At 40.6% G+C, this 19,446-nt stretch overlaps 3 protein-coding genes across 4 annotated transcripts; all 3 read left to right on the top strand.

The window, feature by feature from the left end:
• The first annotated feature begins 2,107 nt into the window (after window positions 1-2,107).
• On the top strand, window positions 2,108-6,306 carry rbp1.1 (retinol binding protein 1, cellular, tandem duplicate 1). Its single transcript, XM_086270864.1, has 4 exons — window positions 2,108-2,330; window positions 2,532-2,710; window positions 3,371-3,472; window positions 5,701-6,306. Exons 1-4 carry the CDS (start codon window positions 2,258-2,260, stop codon window positions 5,749-5,751), a joined length of 405 nt encoding a protein of 134 aa, XP_086126990.1. The 5' UTR covers window positions 2,108-2,257; the 3' UTR covers window positions 5,752-6,306.
• An 884-nt stretch (window positions 6,307-7,190) lies between these two features.
• On the top strand, window positions 7,191-10,256 carry LOC147308616 (retinol-binding protein 2-like). The gene is made up of 4 exons (XM_086270863.1): window positions 7,191-7,319; window positions 8,473-8,651; window positions 9,208-9,309; window positions 10,116-10,256. The coding sequence occupies exons 1-4, from the start codon at window positions 7,223-7,225 to the stop codon at window positions 10,167-10,169; spliced, it is 432 nt and encodes a 143-aa protein (XP_086126989.1). The 5' UTR covers window positions 7,191-7,222; the 3' UTR covers window positions 10,170-10,256.
• Window positions 10,257-10,699: 443 nt separating this feature from the next.
• Window positions 10,700-18,394, top strand: copb2 (COPI coat complex subunit beta 2). 2 transcript variants are annotated; one of them, XM_086272165.1, is made up of 22 exons: window positions 10,700-10,851; window positions 11,287-11,424; window positions 11,554-11,640; window positions 12,554-12,680; window positions 12,815-12,963; window positions 13,466-13,612; window positions 13,734-13,833; window positions 13,938-14,080; window positions 14,252-14,451; window positions 14,589-14,699; window positions 14,794-14,882; window positions 14,983-15,089; window positions 15,326-15,469; window positions 15,588-15,718; window positions 15,901-16,108; window positions 16,252-16,362; window positions 16,488-16,702; window positions 16,822-16,960; window positions 17,058-17,195; window positions 17,370-17,447; window positions 17,604-17,732; window positions 17,942-18,394. In XM_086272165.1, the coding sequence occupies exons 1-22, from the start codon at window positions 10,849-10,851 to the stop codon at window positions 18,035-18,037; spliced, it is 2,790 nt and encodes a 929-aa protein (XP_086128291.1). In that variant the 5' UTR covers window positions 10,700-10,848; the 3' UTR covers window positions 18,038-18,394. The 2 variants fall into 2 exon arrangements, with proteins under 2 accessions (XP_086128291.1, XP_086128290.1); XM_086272164.1 differs by having other exon boundaries at window positions 17,601-17,732.
• Window positions 18,395-19,446: the final 1,052 nt, after the last annotated feature.

Genomic DNA, 19,446 nt, shown 5'->3' with positions numbered 1-19,446 from the left:
TTTTTATTTATTTAAAACATTTAAAAAGACTTTTATATTGAAGTCTTATTTCCCATCTATGTGCCAGATGTTTATATAGTTCACAAACATTTGTTGACATAGAGACAGATACACTCACTTTAACAAAGAAAGTCAAGACAATTCAATTATATGAAAAAAAAAATTTTTTTTAAACGCAAGTTCAGACACAAAAGAAAAGAAATCATGAATAAAGTATGATGTGCATCACATATCACAAGAATACACTTTGATTCACGGCTGTTCAGCTGCTCATTAATGTAAATATCTTATTACACGACAGCTACATGATGCATTTAGGCATGTAGAATAAGACGTGTAAGAACATCTTCATTGATCCCAGAGAGAAATTCGCATGTCTGCGTTGGCTCGTCTGCTATTTGTATGAGAATTGAAAAGCCTGTTGGCTGTGGGTGCGAATGACTTTATCTATTTTACATTGAAGGGAGAGGAATCTTTTTTTCCACAGAGATGTTGTAAAGTGGCCGATCAGAGTTGTTGAGAATGGCTTCTAAGATCTTTAGTTTGCATCTTTCCAACCATCTCAAGTGGCTCCAGTTACACAGACAGCTTTTCTCACCAGTTTTTCCAGTCTCCTTGCATCCTGATGCATCCGTCCTTTCTTGTATGAACAGTTCAGGCTGGTGGAGGTGGTGTAATTGTGCCAGCGATATTTTCTTGGCACACTTTAGGCCCCTCAGTACCAACTGAGCATCATTTAAATGCAACAGCCTACCTGAATATTGCTGCTGCCCATGTCCATCCCTTTATAACCACAGTACACCTATTTTCTACTGGCTGCTTCCAGCAGGATAACCCACCATGTCACAAAGCTCAAATCATTTCAGACTGGTTTCTTGAACGTGAAAATAAGTTCACTGTGCTCAAACAACCTCCACAGTCACCAGATCTCAATCCAATAGAGCACCGTTGAGATGTGGTGGAACTGAAGATTGACATTATTGATGTGCAGCCAGCAAAGCTGTGTGATGCTTTCATGTCAATATGAAACAAAGTCTCTGAGGTGTCCAGCACCTTGTTTAATCTGTGCCATGAAGAATTAAGGCAGCTCTGATGGCAAAAAGGAGGTCCAGAGCTGTACTAGTAAGCTAATAAATACTTAATAAAGTGGCCAGTGAGTGTACATCTTAGTTGCTAGGCTTCCAGGTAAGTAGACTTGAATCTGCATCTTTTCTCTTCTTCTTTGATTCGTATTTCTTATGTGAGTGTCACTGTGGGTGTTTCTACCCAGCAGCTGCCTCTCCTAACAACAGCGATTCCTTCTTGGCTCTATTCATTTTCACCATTGTCATCCACACACTGTGTCTGTGAGGCCCGCGTTTCTTCCACCAAAGGATTTAAAGTAATCCTGACAGTTGCTCGGTTACGGGAGGTGTTTTCTCACTGAGACCAATGGCTGAAAGCGCTGCTATTCCATTGATACTAAATAGTGGCGATTATGATGATGGTGTGTGTCTTTGCCTGTCTTTCAGTCAGCAAAGGATTTAGGCGGTGTGTTGGCTGCAGCGCGCTGCCCAAAAGAGAGATTATCAAATTAATTGAGTTATTTAGGCGAGACAGAAGATGTGACAGACATATTGTGCCACAGATAATTGTTTGAGTTGGATCATTTTAAGCTCAGGTGATTCTGCTTTTGTGCTGTGAATATTATCCTCTTAGCATGCTCCATTCAGCCTTTTCACTTGCTCTCTGAGTGATTTCTTTTGTACTCATTTAGTCTGACTGTCGATGGCTCCGATATTTAATTTTAAAAAAAAGAAAAAAAATGATTCAAACATCATTGAAGCAGGCCTCATTTTATACAAAAGAATCAGCTTTCAGGCCAAATCTGACACACGTGGCTTCATAAATAAACAGGCCTGTGTCAATTAATAGAGAAGGCGTATTGATCCTAATCCCACCTAAACATGTAAGCATTCTCCAACATAAGGCACACAAGTGTTTACATGCATACCGCTGGTTCCCAGCACAGTAAAAGCGTGGTGAGGATTGAGAGATTACGTGGTGTTGGCATTGGGAGGGAAGTGGGAGGTGCCAGTAAGATTTTCCGTTAAAAAAAAGAAAAGAAGTGAAACCCAGCAGGGTAATCGGATTAAAATGAGTTTGGTTCAAATTGGGGCTTTTGAGAGTATATTTTCTGCACTCCATCCCCAGCAGATGTCCACAACAGACATCCTCATTCTCTGGAAGTGAAGAAACCAGCAGAGGAACAGCCAACATGGTCCCTAATCTGACCGGATATTGGAAAATGATTTCCAATGATAACTTCGAGGAGTATCTGAAAGCTCTGGGTGAGTTTATTAGTTCAGCAGGGAGTCAAGCCCAGAGAAGGAAGGCACAGATCACAAATGTACAGCTCGAAAAAGCAATGATGACATTATAAACCTGATCTTTACACAATCTGAGGCAATTCTTTGTGCGTCCATATATGCATAAAACCTCACTGCTTCTTTGTTTTCAATTCATTTTCTGTCACCTTGCTCACGGGCCAGATGTAAACATTGCCATCAGGAAAATTGCCACCTTGCTGAAGCCTGACAAGGACATCGTTCACGAGGGCGACCACATAATCATCAAGACTCTCAGCACCTTCAAAAACTACAACATGGATTTCTACGTGGGCCAAGAGTTTGAGGAGGATCTGTCTGGAGTGGACGACAGGAAATGCATGGTAAGATTTTTTACTTTTTGTACTTAAATGCATCTGTAGTTAGGAACCTGCTGAGACTTTAGCTAAACATCACAGATGAACCACACTGCTGCCAGGTGTTGGGATCTTGGGCAGTGACACACAGGAGTGCAGATTCTGTGGGCGTGTAAACGATTTCCACCCTTCAGCATAATGAGCACATGGTGTTGCAAGAACTGGTTGTTTTATACAATAGCAGAAAAAACATCTACCCACTCATAAAAGTTTCCTCCAACTTTTTACAAACTCTTATAAATTGTTGTAAAAAGGAACAATGTCAAAAGCTGCATGGAAAGAACTGGTCGAGGATAGAACTCATATTTAATCAGATTATGTCACTGACTGCTGAATAGGATCACAGATTATTTGTGGTCCCCATCGAAAGCCCTTTTTTTGTATGCTTATAGGGTGATTTTAGTTAAGCCTTAAGCTGTTTGGAATGCCGCTAAGAGGGAAATTCACATGTTTGTGTGTAAAGATCTATCTGAATAATTATGGAAAATGGTGAGAACTGGGTCACTCATTCAGCTTATTGTATTCTGCATACTAAAATCAATATGCTCTGTTTTAAGAGTAGTAAGAGATCCTTCCCTGATGCCTCGTGCTTTTTTCACTCTCTCTCTGTCTTGTGATGTTTTGCAGACCACCATCACCTGGGAGGGGGACAGGCTGGTGTGTGTGCAGAAGGGAGAGATCGAAGGGAGAGGCTGGACCCACTGGGTGGAGGGAGATGAGCTTCATCTGGTAAGAAAACATCAGTCCCTGCCATGAATATTAATGCATTCAATTTAGACACTTTAATCCAAATCCAGAATGCCTCTCAGCGCTGTATGTGAAGAGCATTGATTTTTATGTGGGACTCTAGCATGAATTAACTACCAGCTCAAGCTGCAGTAACATTACAGTCTGTATGGAGGATTTCTGACAGTTACACAACTGACTCACAGCCAAATAATTATTTCCACTTAATTAAATAGCTCTGCTCACATATTTGATTCCCAAGTGTTCCCTCCAGATGCAAACTGCATGATTAAAAAAAAAAAAAGTGCATACTGTGAAATTAAAAGCCATCCAAATTCTTCTACTCTTGTAGTTGGCACCTCTGTCAGTCATTAGGAGCAGAGCCTTCGAGTTAGCCAACAAATGCATCATAAATGTTTTTATAAAATCTGTTAAAGCACATTTGCATCTGAAAATACATTAACGCAATAAGTAGCCCATTAGTGTTTTCATTAGCACAGCATTATCAGATTTTCCTGTGTATGATTACGGCCATCAAAGCTAAACAAAAAATAATCTGCCAAGTTATTTGGTTTAAGTGATGCTAGCAGATGTTTTCAATCAGCTTGCCTGAAATTAGTTACAGTATTAGTGGAGAGATCCCCAGAGCCGGTTTGAGTGTAGAGCAACAGAGACCCCTGGTGGCTGACACATGAACTGCAACTGGAAATGTGTATTAATTCAGTGTAAAGAGGGGCGACTTTTTTCAGGTCATTTGAAGGATTCAGTGTTCTTTTGTGGGTCAATAAGATTTACCCATGTCTTTGGGAAAATAAATAATCAGCGATCAATAAAATAAAACAACATCAGTGATCTCTGTGTTACAAGGTTGAACGGACACAAACCAACAATCTTGTCGTGATTAAAGAGACTGTTAGGTATTTTAGTACCATGGTAGCATTTACTGGATATTGTTTTATAGTGACATTATACAGGAAAACTCTGTCATTCAATAAGGCCCCTTTGTTTTAGTTATTTTTCTCTTTGACCCAAGAATTGATGTGTGAGAATCACAGGCTGGTACAAGGTTGAAATACCACAGAGATCACTCCCTCAGCTAGATTAGTTTCTTAATCTTTTAGACGCCTGTTGAAGGCCAAATGGTTTGTTTCAGATTTCACTAATGAAAGAACTCTTTGTTTTGTGCCTTGAAAATATGTCGCTGAGATAATCACAATTGTAGCTGAACTGATAAACTACACAAAGGATGCTTCTTCACCCAAGGGCAGGAAGACGCTGCCTTATCTTGGTCTGTACTGGTTTAAACTGATAATCTGCTGTCTCATGAATTTTACCCTCTATATAAACTGTTGTACTTGTGAATAAAGTTGAGTCAATTTGGGAAGACAATCTGAAGCAGTCTCTGTTTTCTTGTTCTCCCAAGCTGCTCCCGAGCTCGTACTAACACGCTGAATGGCATGCTTGAATATTACTTGAGAATATATTTGACTGTGTTACAGACTAAGGTACATTCTCTGCTGATAGACGTCCACGCCTCGAAGGAAGTCGATCCACGGATTAGGCCTTGGAAACCGTTTCCTTCAGAGACCGCTTTGTTCTTCTCGTTTATATCTTGCAATAGTCCACAGTGCTGCCATATTTCATGTTTACGTGCTTATCTTGGCAGAACTTGATAGGTCTTTTTAAAATGAAATAAACTACAGGGTATTATTTTTCTTTTACTTTTAAAGCTTGAACATCTTTTTTCCTTGTTTTTTTTTTTTTTTCTTTTAAATTTTAATTTTTTTAGGGCGGCGTGTAGTAGTGCAGTGGTTAGCAGTGATGCCTCATGGTCCTGGGTTTGAATCCACCGGCCTGCAGGGACCTTTCTGTGTGGAGTTTTTTCACATTCTCCCTGTACCTGCATGGGTTCTTACCTGCGTCTTCCCACAGTCCAGAGACATGCATGTTATTTTAACTGGTGATTCTAAATCGGCCACAGGGTTCAATGTGACCTTGAATGCCAGTGTTTGTGATAGCTCTGATGTTTTTAGCCCCTCCCCCCTTTCTAACTACAAGTTGGTAATTTTTTGTATCACTTTTTATGATTAAAGTAAACACCACTTACTTCTGGTTAATGATGACACTAATCCTTGTCCATCTACTGCTTAGAGGTTCTCATTGGTCAGCATTACTTTCTGAGTCTCTCACATGTCTGAATAAACATATCAAACATGTATTTTTCTCTCCAGGAGCTGAGAGCTGCAGGAGTTGTTTCCAAGCAGGTCTTCAAGAAGACTTAAAGCAGCTTTCAGTGAACAGTCTGGTGCCTGCACCAAAAACTGGCTCAGAGAGACACATCAGGAACAAACTCTTCCTCTAACATACAGTCCGACTTTCCTTTTATCCCTCCAGCCTGTCCGTGTGTTCATGTTACTGTAGTGAATTCACCAAACACACGTTTCTGTTCCATCATGCTGTTGCCTTACTTTGCCAAAGGAATTTCTTTGTAGCACAAATGGGCAAGTTGACATATAACACCACAAAATCCAATACTGTGTATTTGTTTCAAGGTGGGTGCTTTGATTAGCAGGTTTAGATGTGCTGGACGCATGCGTAAGTGCCATAGCTGTAGCTGATCTGATGGGCGAGCCAGCTGGGAATGTTGTGGATGCAGTGAAGAGAAATGTATTGACTTAGTTTTGTAAATGATTACAACTGAAGGACGATGGTAAGAGCAGAACTTGGCTGAGATGCTCAGTCTCCAGAATAAAAATGTTACATGTATTTGTCCCAGTTCCTTTAAGACTGTGGCTGTGAATGTTGAATCAATCAATAAATGACGCCGTTCTAAACCATCCAGTGTATCAGAAGCTCTTTTGAGATGAAAATACCTCTCTTCCCATGTGAGAGAAATCTCTTTGCTTCTTCTTGCGAATGAACCAAACAGCTCAGGTCACATTTAGCTTTGAATCACTTAATCTGTCACCTCGCTTTGTGCCATGTCATTACCAATTGGGCATAATCTATACGTGCTGTGCAACTCACTTGCTCATTCGCTGCTGCTTCAGATTGTGCTGCTCTTTTGACTCCTTCCTGCTGCTTGTTGTGCATTCACACACAGGCACCTCGCCAGCGTATACCTGCAAGCTCTGTTGACTTATCATTCCTCAGAGGAGCTGTTATTGATTTATGTCCTCTTGCTTTGGGTGGTTTAAAAAAAGTTCTTTTATGAAGGAGTGAGGTGTCGACACAAAACCAGAGAAGCGTGTTTATTCTCAATAAATTTGTTGGTCATCGGCTGAAGGTGGGCTCTTTTCAAGTCTGCGTTTCAGTTATAGGTGCCTCAATGTGATTATACTGTAGCATTAAACCTTCTGGAGGGGATCTCTGGAAAACAAAAAGGTTGGGTTGAACTTTATTAACCTTCAAACCTGTTCAAAGTTCAAATGCTCTGGTTGAGTTTGCCATTGAAACAGACCAAACAGTGTTAGCACTGAAAACAGAATAGCCTCTCCTGGCTACACATGCGCATTGAGAGCGATGGTGATGGTACACTTTAACGTGGATGCCCACAGATGTGCCTGTGGTAACCTCCGTCAGTGACCGCAGAAAGCACGTCCTCCCCCTCAGAAATAACTGCCACTGCCAATCCTCTTTAAGCTATAAACTCACTTATCAGTTGCACTCTGCCCCCGTGCCCCCCACTCATATAAAAGCAACACAGCATTAGGACACCCTGCCTCTTCCCCACTCCCTACACTCTTCAGTCACATGCCAGCTTCACCAGCTGCAGCCATGCCAGCAGACTTTAGTGGAAAATGGATACTGGAATCCAGTGAGAAATTTGAGGATTACTTGAAAGTACTGAGTAAGAAAACTTACATCCTGATATGTTCAATTTTAGACTAAAATGTCTTAGTTATATGATTAAAGAAAGATTAAAAGATTTGAATACTTTTAATCTTTTTCTTAAGAACAACCGTCTAATTTTGAGCTACTTACTACAGATTCTTGTTGAGTAAAACTGAGTGTGATTATACATCATACATACATATTATGCTGTGAAAAAGTATTTGCCCCCTTCCTGATTTCTTAAATTGTTGCCTAGTTGTCACACTTAGATGTTTCAGATCATCAATGAATAATTAATATTAGACAAAGGTAACATGAGTAAAAATGAAATCCAGTTTTTAAAAAATGATCTTATCTATTAAGGGAAAAACAGTCATCCAAACATGTTAAAAAGTAATTGCCCCTTAAGTCTAATAAATGGTTGTGCCACGCTTGGCAGCAAGTACAGAATTAATGCAATAGCTGGCAAAGACTCTTCACATCCCTGTGGAGGAATTTTAGCCCGCTCTTCTTTGCAGAATTGTTTAAATTCAGCTACCCTGGAGGATTTTCAAGCATGAATGGCCTGTTTGGCACGTTCAGAGGTGGACTTACTGGTATGTTTCAGATCATTACCTACTGCATAACCCAAGTGCTCTTGAGCTTCAGGACACAAATTAATGGTCAGATATTCAGGAGTTTCTGGTAGAGAGCAGAATTCGTGGTTTTATAATTTAAAACATGGTTTTTATCAGCGTCCAAGTCCTGAAGCAGCAAAGCAGCCACCGACCATCACACTACCACCACCATGTTTAACTGTTGGTTTGTTGTACTTTCAATACAATGCTGTGTTAGTTTTATTCCAAATGTAACAAGACTAAAACCTTCCCAAAAAATTTAATTTAACATAGGACCAGCTTTGATCCTTATCCTCTTTCTTCATCATTCAGAAACAGCATTTTGCATTTATTCAGGTTTTCTTTGTCTATGATCTGAAACAAGTGTGAAAAATATGGAAAAAATAAGAAATCAGGAAGAGGGCAAATACTTTTTCACATCACCGCAACATATAAAATCACAGCTAGCTATATTACTAATATGTAACTAAGGAGTTACCACAGTTCATCCGCACTTCATCATCTGTTCCTCTTCAGATACAGCCTGAACAATCTTCTGTAATCTGCTCCTAGATATTGACTTTGCTACAAGGAAAATTGCCATCTCCCTATCTCAGACCAAAGTGGTTTTCCAAGATGGGGACAAGTTTGACTTCAAAACACTGAGCACCTTTAGGAATTATGAGCTGGCCTTCACTGTAGGGGTGGAGTTTGATGAGTACACCAAGGGACTAGACAACAGAAATGTCAAGGTAAGATAACCACTGGAGTCCAGATGTGATAAGTCAGTCCTTGCCCATGTGTGTCCAGGGTACCTGAAGCAAAAGGTTCTTAAAAAAATGAATCCATCTTTCATGGTAAATGGTAAATGGCCTGTATTTGTATAGCGCTTTTCTAGTCCCTAAGGACCCCAAAGCGCTTTACACAACCTGTCATCCACCCATTCACACACACATTCACACACGCTGGTGATTCATTTCATATATCTGTAATTAGTATTCAGTCCTGTATATTTCAGACTGATTTATAAGCTAATCAGTGTCAAGTTTCATTTAATACTCTGCACTAGCTGATGCTTTAATGTTTTAAAAAACGAGCAAATAGGCCTATGATAAGTCAGTGCTAAAAAACTAGCATAAAAGCAAGGATAAGCTGGTTAGTGTTCATTAGCCTTCGGGTTATAAATCCAAGCATGTGAGCAGCAGTGATATAAGCTTATCTGAACATGAAATTCCTTATCACAATGTTCAGACAAAATTACATTACGGCAGCTAAAAACTGGCTTAACTGTTTAACTGTTGTCTTCAGAGTCTGGTGAAGTGGGATGGGGACAAGCTTGTGTGCACTCAGAAAGGCGAGAAGGCCAACCGTGGCTGGAAGCACTGGACTGAAGGAGACAAACTCTACCTGGTGGGCTAACAGTGCTTCTGATATTTAGATTTTTCTTTTCTTTTTCTTTTTTGAAAGATTTGAGACTGAGCGTGTGCTGAATGATAATAAAGAAATGTGTCCCATTAATGCAGAGCTTCCCAAAGTGTGGGGCCCGCCCCCTAGGTCGGGCACAGAGCCATTGCAGGGGGGGCGTGGTATGAAAAGGGAAAAGAAAACCCAAAAACGCTTGGACACTGCTAGCACGGGGCGCCCACTCAAACGCAAAGCACGGGATGAAGCATAGTTATATATGTTTCCAAACCAACTTCATTCTAAGCCAAAGACTAGAAAATATGATGAAGCATATCCTCCCTTTGGTTTCACTTGCACAAGTGCCGAGGTAGGTCTCCCTTGCAGAATTGGTTTTTCCTTCGTCGGGAGCAGCGCTGGGCTCTTCAAATCACGGACAAACAGTATCCCACATTCTTGATTTTTAGTTCACAAACACTTGTTGTAATGACTAACTACTCCTGACATTTTGGAGATGTTAGCTCTTTATACAGTAAAGTTACAGCGGGATACAAATAATATCCTGCCACAATTTGTTCCCCCTGTTCAAATCACGGGCAAACAGTATCCCACAGTTGTTTATGTTTTTAAAACCATTTTGCTTGTAAAACAAAGAGGGCCCTAGCAAAAAAAAAGTTTGGGAACCACTGCATTAGTGGGAGGTGTTGCATAATCAGGATATGACTGTTAAGTATAAAATGGCCAGCTATAACATTGCTTAATGTTCTTTTGATCCCTCTGCTGAATAACATTAAGAGATTTTTCTTCCTCCACAGGAGCTGACATGTGAAAGTGTAGTTTGTCGTCAGGTGTTCAAGAAAAAAGAATAATAAAGTCAATGCTTCTAAATGAACGTGACATGTTTTGTTAAATATATGAGCAGAATGAATTGATGAATAAAGATGCTTTGAGAACCATATTGTATCTATCTATCTATCTATCTATCTATCTATCTATCTATCTATCTATCTATCTATCTATCTATCTATCTATCTATCTATCTATCTAACAACAGACAATGATGTGATAGTAATGGAGAAAAAATAACATATTTTTACATTTTTATTATAAAACGGACATAAGACTGAGCTGACAACAAGGTTAGGACAATTTTCATGTTGCTTTCGAAACAAATAATTGACAACAAATTACTCATCTTAAAATATGACATTGGAAAGGCGCTCTGTTTATCCTATAGGCTAACCATGGATGGTGGTGAAGTTATATTTGTATAGCAACTGATATAATAGAATAAAAATAGACATAGGATATAGTCTTTACACACAGCATAGAATGACACCGTGGCAGCTTGACGACTGACTGCAGCAAAGCTCACGGATGTTGTCACGTCAGCACTTGCACGGCTCAACTCACGCGAGATTGCGTTTCAGGAAGTTCCACGTCAGTGTCCACTAGGCTGTTCACTGGAAAAACGCAACATTTGGACCCCGATTGAAACTGTTCGCAACACATTTCTCTGATTTTATTGTGACAACACGGGGACAAAACATGGTAGGAGGCATTTTAAACATCCCAGAGTGTGTTTTTGTTTGTATACATACCAACTTATTTGTTTTAAAAAGAGCCGTGAATCAATGTCAAATAATAATATCTTGCAGCTAGCTTAGCGGCTAATTAGCTTGAGTTAGCACGAGAGCTTGTAGCTTACGGCCTTTTAGGATTTCCAACCTAAGCTTTTTTTTTTCCAGTGTTAGCATGTGGGTACATTTGTGTTGAGTTAGTTGCGCAGTTATTACTAACGGATGCACAGTTACAGATTTATCTTGATTAAACGAAATATATTGAGTTGAATGCTATCTGCTAATCGATGCTTTGGTTTTGCTACCAGTTGTTGTTTGAAGCTTCATTGTTTTTAAGATACACTTTAAGTTCAATATAACACCTGTAACAGCGCTTGGAAACACTGATCTCTTTCCGTCTTTTCAGCCTCTGAGGCTGGACATTAAGCGGAGGCTGACAGCCAGGTCAGACCGGGTGAAGAGTGTGGACCTTCACCCAACTGAGCCATGGATGCTGGCTAGTCTGTACAACGGCAGCGTCTGTGTTTGGAACCATGAAACTCAGGTACGAAGCCAGTGTGACAGTCGTGCCAAATTGCTTATATAAAAAAGACTGCTGACTTCACATCCATATAGATGATCACTGATGTGTCGCATCCATATGTTGCAAACTATAAGCCGGCTCTCTTTTCAGACTCTTGTCAAGACTTTCGAAGTTTGCGACCTGCCTGTCAGAGCTTCTAAATTTGTAGCAAGGAAGAACTGGGTCATCACAGGAGCGGTGAGTAATATTTACTTATTTCTGTTGGGATCACAGCTCAGAAAAAAAAAGCTGACAAATTCAAAGGTGCTGTATGTTAAATGAAATACTCCAAAAAGTTTAAAATGTTATGGATATTATAAACAAGACATGGCAAATGAAAACATGCTCTTGTGACTGTCATGGATGGGGTTAAAAGACTGACCAGTATTCTCGATAACTTAGATAGCATCCTCTTTTCTGAAAAACTGCTTTCAGAGTATCAAGTTCCAAATCACCAACATTTCTGGTCCTGTGGATCAGCTTAATGCCCCATCAAACACAACAGAATAGAGAATGCCACTGGCCACCAGAGAATATTGTGCATCATCCAGAAGATATTAAAAGAGCTCAGTCATTTCAGAAAGTAGATATTCCTCTAGCACTTACTGTAGGGGGTCTTCTGTATTTTTATTGAAGTTCAGTTTTTTGTTATTGTGGTCATTCCCTGTGTCTGCCCAGATCTCATGTATAGAAATACGAATCATCAGTGTTCCAATCCTCCCCAACTAGCTCCATAGTTTTTGTCACATTAAGATACAGATTGTTCTGCTCACACTATGTAACAAAGTTGCCGCCACAGCATAGTTCCTCATCACCCTACCTGATCCCACACATGCTGTGGTCTGCCACTCAAATAGTCAACTACCAGGTCACTAGGGAGACATCCACCTGCATCTAGTAAAAACAACAGAAGTGCCAAATAGTAACTTTTAAGTAATACTTTTAAAAACTAATGACATGATTTTTTTAAGGATATTGTTATCTTTCAGATGTTATGTGCACTAAGTTTTTGAGGGAGTCACATGATCATATCTTGTTTTCCAATGTTGTTAAAATCTTAAAATGATGTGTTTTCAAGTAGTAACTCAGCTTTTTTATTATCCCTGTGTAGGATGACATGCAGATCCGTGTGTTCAACTACAACACCTTGGAGCGAGTCCACATGTTTGAGGCACACTCCGACTACATTCGTTGCATTGCTGTCCATCCAACCCAGCCATACATCCTCACCAGCAGCGGTACGCTAGTAAACTCATGATTTCTTTCTTCATTTAGTTTTTTGGAAATCTGTGGCATTCTGCATACACATGCTCCACAGATCATACTATGAAGACTTGTCTTTATGCATGACTGTGTTTTTGTGTCATTGCAGATGACATGTTGATCAAGCTTTGGGACTGGGAGAAGAAGTGGTCATGCAGCCAGGTGTTTGAGGGTCACACTCATTATGTTATGCAGATTGTCATCAACCCCAAGGACAACAATCAGTTTGCCAGTGCTTCCTTGGACAGAACAATTAAGGTAGGAGCCTCTTGCTTTGTATTTTCTCACTTCTGCTTCTGCTAAAGCTGAGTCCTGTTTCCCGTGGTAAGACTTGAGAAGGTTCATGATCTTTTAAGCATTTATGCAGACAAGGGTATCCGGTTGGAATTTGAGCTTATACTCTTAAAAAAAAATCAACTTGTCAGCATTTAAGGTAAAATGTTTATTATTTTGTGATGGTGCACAGAAATTATGTGGTAAAATAGCTTTTTCTTTTTAAAATGTCATCAGGCCAGTGTCTGCTTTTCAGATTTTATACTATAGTGAAATCCCACAGCAATATTTACTTCACTTCAAGGTTTCTGGAAATTAGTCCTAGGAGCTAAATGTTTTGGAGAGTTCTGGAGGAATAGTATATCTGCACCGTGGATTGTGAACTGTGGGTCATACACTATTGTAGGTTCCTTAATGACTATAAATTACACATATGTAGTTAAAAGTTCATGAAGTATTTGTAGTCATGTTCTTGGGGTTCTTACAGGTGTGGCAGCTTGGCTCTTCATCTCCCAATTTCACTTTGGAAGGTCATGAGAAAGGAGTAAATTGTATTGATTACTACAGTGGAGGAGACAAGCCCTACCTGATATCTGGGGCTGATGATCGCCAAGTCAAGATCTGGGACTACCAGGTAGGAGAATTTCACTTGATTTTCCTAATGTTGTGATTATTTACTTGTGCTACTGCGGTAAGAGTTGGTTTAGCATTGTGTGCATGTGAGTGTTTCACCCATTTGTCGCTGTGTGTTGTAGAACAAAACCTGCGTTCAAACTCTGGAGGGCCACGCCCAAAATGTCTCTTGCGTCAGTTTCCACCCAGAGCTGCCCATCATCATTACTGGATCAGAGGATGGTGAGCAGGAATCCCACTCATCCTCACCTGTGCACCCACAAAATGCATCTTTTGCCATCTCATTAATTATTGCTTTTCACACTGTGTTCTCTCTCCCTCTACAGGGACCGTGCGTATCTGGCACTCGAGCACTTACCGCCTTGAGAGCACACTGAACTATGGCATGGAGCGAGTGTGGTGTGTGTCGGGTCTCAGGGGCTCCAACAATGTGGCGCTGGGCTACGATGAAGGCAGCATCATTATCAAAGTGAGGGAAAGGAAGAAGACAAAGACTCACTATGAATTTGAAATTTATTAATTTATAGCTGGATTTTATCAAGGTTATCATGTTTTGTAAATGAATTATGTGTTCAAAACTTAAATCTATTTTCATCCTCTTCCAATCTATCTTCTTTTTCCGTCATCCACTCCTGGATAGGTGGGTCGGGAGGAGCCAGCCATGTCTATGGACACCAGTGGCAAAATCATTTGGGCCAAACACAGTGAAATACAGCAGGCCAACCTGAAGGCCATGGGTGATGCCGAAATCAAGGATGGAGAGAGGCTACCTTTGGCTGTCAAAGACATGGGCAGCTGTGAGATTTACCCTCAAACCATCCAGCACAACCCTAATGGAAGGTAGACATGCACTTGGTCCAGCCCTTTTCTTTTTTTTATAAATCCACAGAAATGAGCATCACAGATGTTTGTTTCTGGTCATTTTATAATAACATTTCTATCAGAGGAGCTTCATTTGCAGTTTTTCCATTTACCAGGTTTGTTGTGGTGTGTGGAGATGGAGAGTACATCATCTACACCGCTATGGCACTGAGAAACAAGAGCTTTGGTTCAGCACAGGAGTTTGTGTGGGCACACGATTCTTCTGAGTAAGTGAACATTTTAAAACGTAACTTGAGTGTAACTTTGCCCTAATCCTTTGCTACTCTCTTATTGAATAACATCTGTATTTCTTTGTTAAAGATATGCCATCAGAGAAAGCAGCAGTGTCGTCAAAATCTTTAAAAACTTCAAAGAAAAGAAATCGTTTAAGCCCGACTTTGGAGCTGAAGGTAATGAAATCTTAGCTTCTGATGGATTTGTGGTACTGGAAGTGGAAGTATGTTGGCTGTCTTTCTCACCAGACGTTTTCCCTGTATTTCTGCTCTACAGGTATCTATGGAGGTTTCTTGCTTGGGGTGAGGTCGGTGAACGGCCTGGCATTTTACGACTGGGAGAACACAGAGTTAATCCGCCGCATTGAGATCCAGCCCAAGCATGTAAGACTGGCTTTCTTCTACTGAGTTAGATATTTGTTCTCAGTCCTGGTCCCTGTTTATCAGTCTGGAAACTCTGTGCATTTTTAATTGAAGTCACCACAAATTACTTTTGTGCTTCTCTAACCTTATTTTTAGCACTGGCCTATATAAATAAGTTAGTGAGTGATTGTCAGAAGCTGTTGTCCAGTAATTCTAGTAGGGTTACCTTTTTCTTTCTTTTTTCTCATATTTTTCAGATCTTCTGGTCAGACTCTGGTGAACTGGTCTGCATTGCCACAGAGGAGTCCTTCTTCATCCTGCGCTACCTGGCAGATAAAGTCGCTGCCTCCCAAGAGAACAACGAGGGAGTGACAGAGGATGGTATTGAAGATGCCTTTGAGGTAGGTGTGTGGATGTGAGTGCATTCACATCCTTTGTTGGAAGTCAGTGTTTAGAATAGCTTAGCATAATGTAATACTTGATCTAAGAAATATATTTGACCTGTTATGACATGTTCAGGTCCAGGGAGAGATCCAGGAGATTGTCAAGACTGGGCTCTGGGTTGGAGACTGCTTCATCTACACCAGCTCTGTAAACAGACTCAACTATTACGTTGGAGGAGAGATTGTCACAATTGCACATTTGGACAGGTAAGAATACAGACTATTTAGGCTCGAGTTGAATAGAATTGCTCTCCCGACTTTATTAGAAACACAGTCCAGCAGTGCAGAAACTCAGCAGATGATTACAGTAAATATGTAATCTACAAAAAGAATAAGTGGCCTCTAAAATTAGCCTTGGTGCTTTTTCACACCTACTTCCTTTTCTGCAGGACCATGTACCTACTGGGTTACATACCTAAAGATGACCGTCTGTATCTGGGAGACAAGGAGCTCAATATCGTCAGCTACTCCCTGCTGGTCTCCGTCCTGGAGTACCAGACTGCTGTAATGAGACGGGACTTTGGAATGGCTGACAAGGTGCTACCCACTATCCCTAAAGAGCAGAGGACCAGGGTGGCACACTTCCTGGAGAAACAGGTTAGCAAAGGCAATTCATTCAGCTTGAAACACAACTGGACTTTAAACATGAGCTGTAGAAAACTGGTCTATTAGAGGTTATTTTAATGGTTGTCTTTTGAGTTGTGAATATGGTTAAGGTTTCAATTTCTTTGGCTCATCAGGGTTTCAAGCAGCAGGCCCTGGCAGTGTCCACAGACCCTGAGCACAGGTTTGAGTTAGCCTTGCAGCTGGGAGAGTTGAAGATTGCTTACCAGCTGGCTGTAGAAGCAGAGGTAAGGACACAGAAGCAAATGCAAACTCTATATCAAAGGCTTGACCTAAATTGTAATTTGATGTCACAATGGATCAGGTTTTCTGTCCAGTACATTTCTGATATTTTTTACTCTGTTCTCTACAGTCAGAGCAGAAGTGGAAGCAGCTAGCAGAGCTGGCTATCAGTAAGTGCCAGTTTGGCCTGGCCCAAGAGTGCCTGCACCATGCCCAGGATTACGGTGGCCTGCTCCTCCTTGCTACAGCCTCCGGTAATGCTGTCATGGTGGGCAAGCTGGCTGAAGGAGCAGAAAGGGACGGCAAAAACAATGTAGCCTTCATGACCTACTTCCTTCAGGGAAAGTAAGTGTGAGATGTACAAGCCTGCAGGGGCGAATTGTGGAATAGAACCATGCTGTTGTTCACACTGAAAATGAGGCTACCAGGGTAATTCATGCCTTGCTGCTGTGCTTTCTCCACAGACTGGATCAGTGTTTGGAGCTTCTGATCAGAACAAACAGACTACCTGAAGCTGCCTTCCTGGCTCGCACTTACCTACCCAGCCAGGTGTCCCGCGTGGTCAAATTATGGAGGGAGAATCTGGCCAAGGTCAACCAGAAGGTTAGTTACGTCTTTGAGATTTTTGTTTTAGTTGTTAAACTCAATCAGCATCAGTCTAGGTATCTGTTCTTGGTCATGACCTGCATCTTCATTGTAGGCGGCTGAATCCCTAGCAGACCCTACAGAGTATGAGAATCTGTTCCCCGGGCTGAAAGAAGCCTTTGCAGCTGAACACTACCTGAGAGAAACCTGCTTGGGAACCACTAGGCCTGCTAAAGACTATCCACTTGTTACAGTAAGCTGAATGACTTTGGTTAAAATACTTAAATTATGCAGTGAGGAGACAGTGATTAAAGTACTCACTGAAAGTCCTTGATGACTTAAGTAAAAAAGATGCTTAGTTTTGGGTAAATTAACTGTGTTATCGCTAATATGGCAGCACTTCTGAATTTGTATTTGACATTTTCAGCCCAATGAAGACAGAAACATTCTTGAAGAGGCCCAGGGATACGAGCCCAAAGGAACCTTCCTACCTCCTGTCTCTAAGGTTTGCATAGAGTATCAATATCTCAGTACTTTTGTATTATCCTGATTACTGTTCATTGTTCTGTAGCTTCTGTAGGCTGTAAAAATGAATAGAAGCTGGAGAAATTAGTGGCAAGTACAATTTAAAATTCCCTTATTTAATTCACTTTTTTAGCAGACACAAGATGAAGAGGAGGCAGCAGCTCCCATTGCTGCAGTGACACCTTCACAGCCTGAGCCTGCTCCTCCTGCAGCAGTGGAGAAAGAGAAAGAGGCTGAAATCTATGAATTCTCACAGAAAGATAAGGTGAAGACTTTTGCTCCTTATTTTTGATTTATTATGCGGTCACAATCAATCCCTCTTCTAGTGTGGAAGTGATGACTTAGGTTTTATTCATACAGAACAACTTGTAGCACATACTGTTCTTAGTTGATGAAGTGAAATCGAATGAAAATTCAGCTGGAACATTGTTTAAAAAAGGATTTTCCTTTTTTGTACGCGTCTCTCTGTCCTAGACTCTGGATGAGCTCGAGGTGGACCTGGACAACATGGAGCTGGATGACATTGACACCACAGATGTTAACCTTGATGATGACTTTCTCGATGATTGATTGAGACCTGCCAACAGTCTGCTCCCAAGCACTCTATAGAGCATATTTAAAAGAAAAAGAGAGACCAAATCCCTTTTCCCCACTTTTTTTTTCTTTTGTATTTGTCCGTAAAAATGTTATATTGTCATATCTGCCTACTGCAGTGTTTGAGTGGCAGATCATGATATCACTGATGTTTTATCCACAGAAGAAAGGTAGACAGACTCCCTCATTTTGTAAACCATTTATTGTTTGAGAATTTCAGAAAAACTGTCCACTGGGCTGTATTTTATTACTCTTTGCTTTTTGTTTTTCTTTTTTTCTGTTGTGGAAGTGAACATTCATTCAGTCCAATAAACTGGTTTCTGTACATATTCACATTTGACTAAAGAGCGTCTTACTCTTGATAGTTATCGCAAAAACTAACAAATGTAGCTTTTAATAATGAAACAATAATAAGTTCCTCAGCAGCATTGAGTGTGTCAGGGTCCAGCTGGGGTCTTTGCTCATCATCTGCAGCCACTTACTGCAGCACTGAGCAATTCCTGAGATGGTGTGGTGTACGGCTTGGCCACGCATCTCTAACTTTTTAAGGAGTTTTGGTGGTTATATCAGAATCAGCATACTTTATTAATCCCTAAGGAAATTATGTGGGTTACAGATGCTCCAGTACAGTAACAGAAACAGACTAGACTTGTAGTTTGTTAATCTCCACTGTGCAAACTATTGCTCTCCAACCTCACTGTTCCACCTCCGCTTTCAACTTAGGATATCATAGCCTCTTCCTCTCGCTGGCCTGACCCATGCCATCCTCCCATTCTACTGCCAGCTGTATAAATTACACAGACACATGCATCGCTGCATAATAAACAGCATAATAATGCATAATTATTTAGAAAATTCCAGTGATGCAAGTCTTGTAATTGTCAGAAAAACAGACCTGCTTTTAAAAAAACAGGAAAACCTACAAACGTCTTTTGGCACCAGCAGCATTTGTGTAATTAACATTAATAGTGTCTCTGTTGCACCATGTAGGTGTGGCAGTAAGTCAGACTCGACTAATATGCAGCCTTTACTAAGATTCAAGTTGTTACTCTCTGTATGAGAAAGGCCCATTGTGCATCTTCTAACTGTTTTGGACAGGTTAAACGACTTTATGCTCGTAAACATGTTAAAAAACAAAAACACTTTTACTGCAGTGCACTTAAGTGCATTCTTTTAGGTTGTTTTCTGAGTATTGACACAATAACTGGCATCTCAGAAAGCAGTTAAAACTTGCTCCACATGCACAAGGTGCAATATTAGTATGAAAAGATATCATTTATTCCCCATAAAGAGTACTTTTATCTCATAGTACTTTAACTGTAGCTTCAGACTTTTTAAACTGTCATGTTGCTTTGACTGCATTGACAGTGTGTTTGCCATTGTCA

The sequence above is a fragment of the Aulonocara sp. 'chitande type north' Nkhata Bay genome, linkage group LG18 (genome assembly GCF_057382095.1).
Source record: "Aulonocara sp. 'chitande type north' Nkhata Bay isolate Kocher_YH1m ecotype deep benthic linkage group LG18, A_spYH_male_GT1.1, whole genome shotgun sequence".
NCBI classification, from domain to species: domain Eukaryota; kingdom Metazoa; phylum Chordata; class Actinopteri; order Cichliformes; family Cichlidae; genus Aulonocara; species Aulonocara sp. 'chitande type north' Nkhata Bay.
Note: the sequence above shows the minus strand (reverse complement) of the source record. Positions and strands in the feature narration are given on the sequence as shown.

Coding starts and splice junctions, on each gene's coding strand:
- rbp1.1 (XM_086270864.1), top strand. CDS start 2,258: ATGGTCCCTAATCTGACCGGATATTGGAAAATGATTTCCAATGATAAC. Junction 2,331..2,531: donor GGAGTATCTGAAAGCTCTGG/GTGAGTTTATTA, acceptor CTCACGGGCCAG/ATGTAAACATTGCCATCAGG. Junction 2,711..3,370: donor TGGACGACAGGAAATGCATG/GTAAGATTTTTT, acceptor GATGTTTTGCAG/ACCACCATCACCTGGGAGGG.
- LOC147308616 (XM_086270863.1), top strand. CDS start 7,223: ATGCCAGCTTCACCAGCTGCAGCCATGCCAGCAGACTTTAGTGGAAAA. Junction 8,652..9,207: donor TAGACAACAGAAATGTCAAG/GTAAGATAACCA, acceptor TGTTGTCTTCAG/AGTCTGGTGAAGTGGGATGG. Junction 9,310..10,115: donor AAGGAGACAAACTCTACCTG/GTGGGCTAACAG, acceptor CTTCCTCCACAG/GAGCTGACATGTGAAAGTGT.
- copb2 (XM_086272164.1), top strand. Junction 16,109..16,251: donor CACACTTCCTGGAGAAACAG/GTTAGCAAAGGC, acceptor TTGGCTCATCAG/GGTTTCAAGCAGCAGGCCCT. Junction 17,196..17,369: donor AAGACTATCCACTTGTTACA/GTAAGCTGAATG, acceptor TGACATTTTCAG/CCCAATGAAGACAGAAACAT.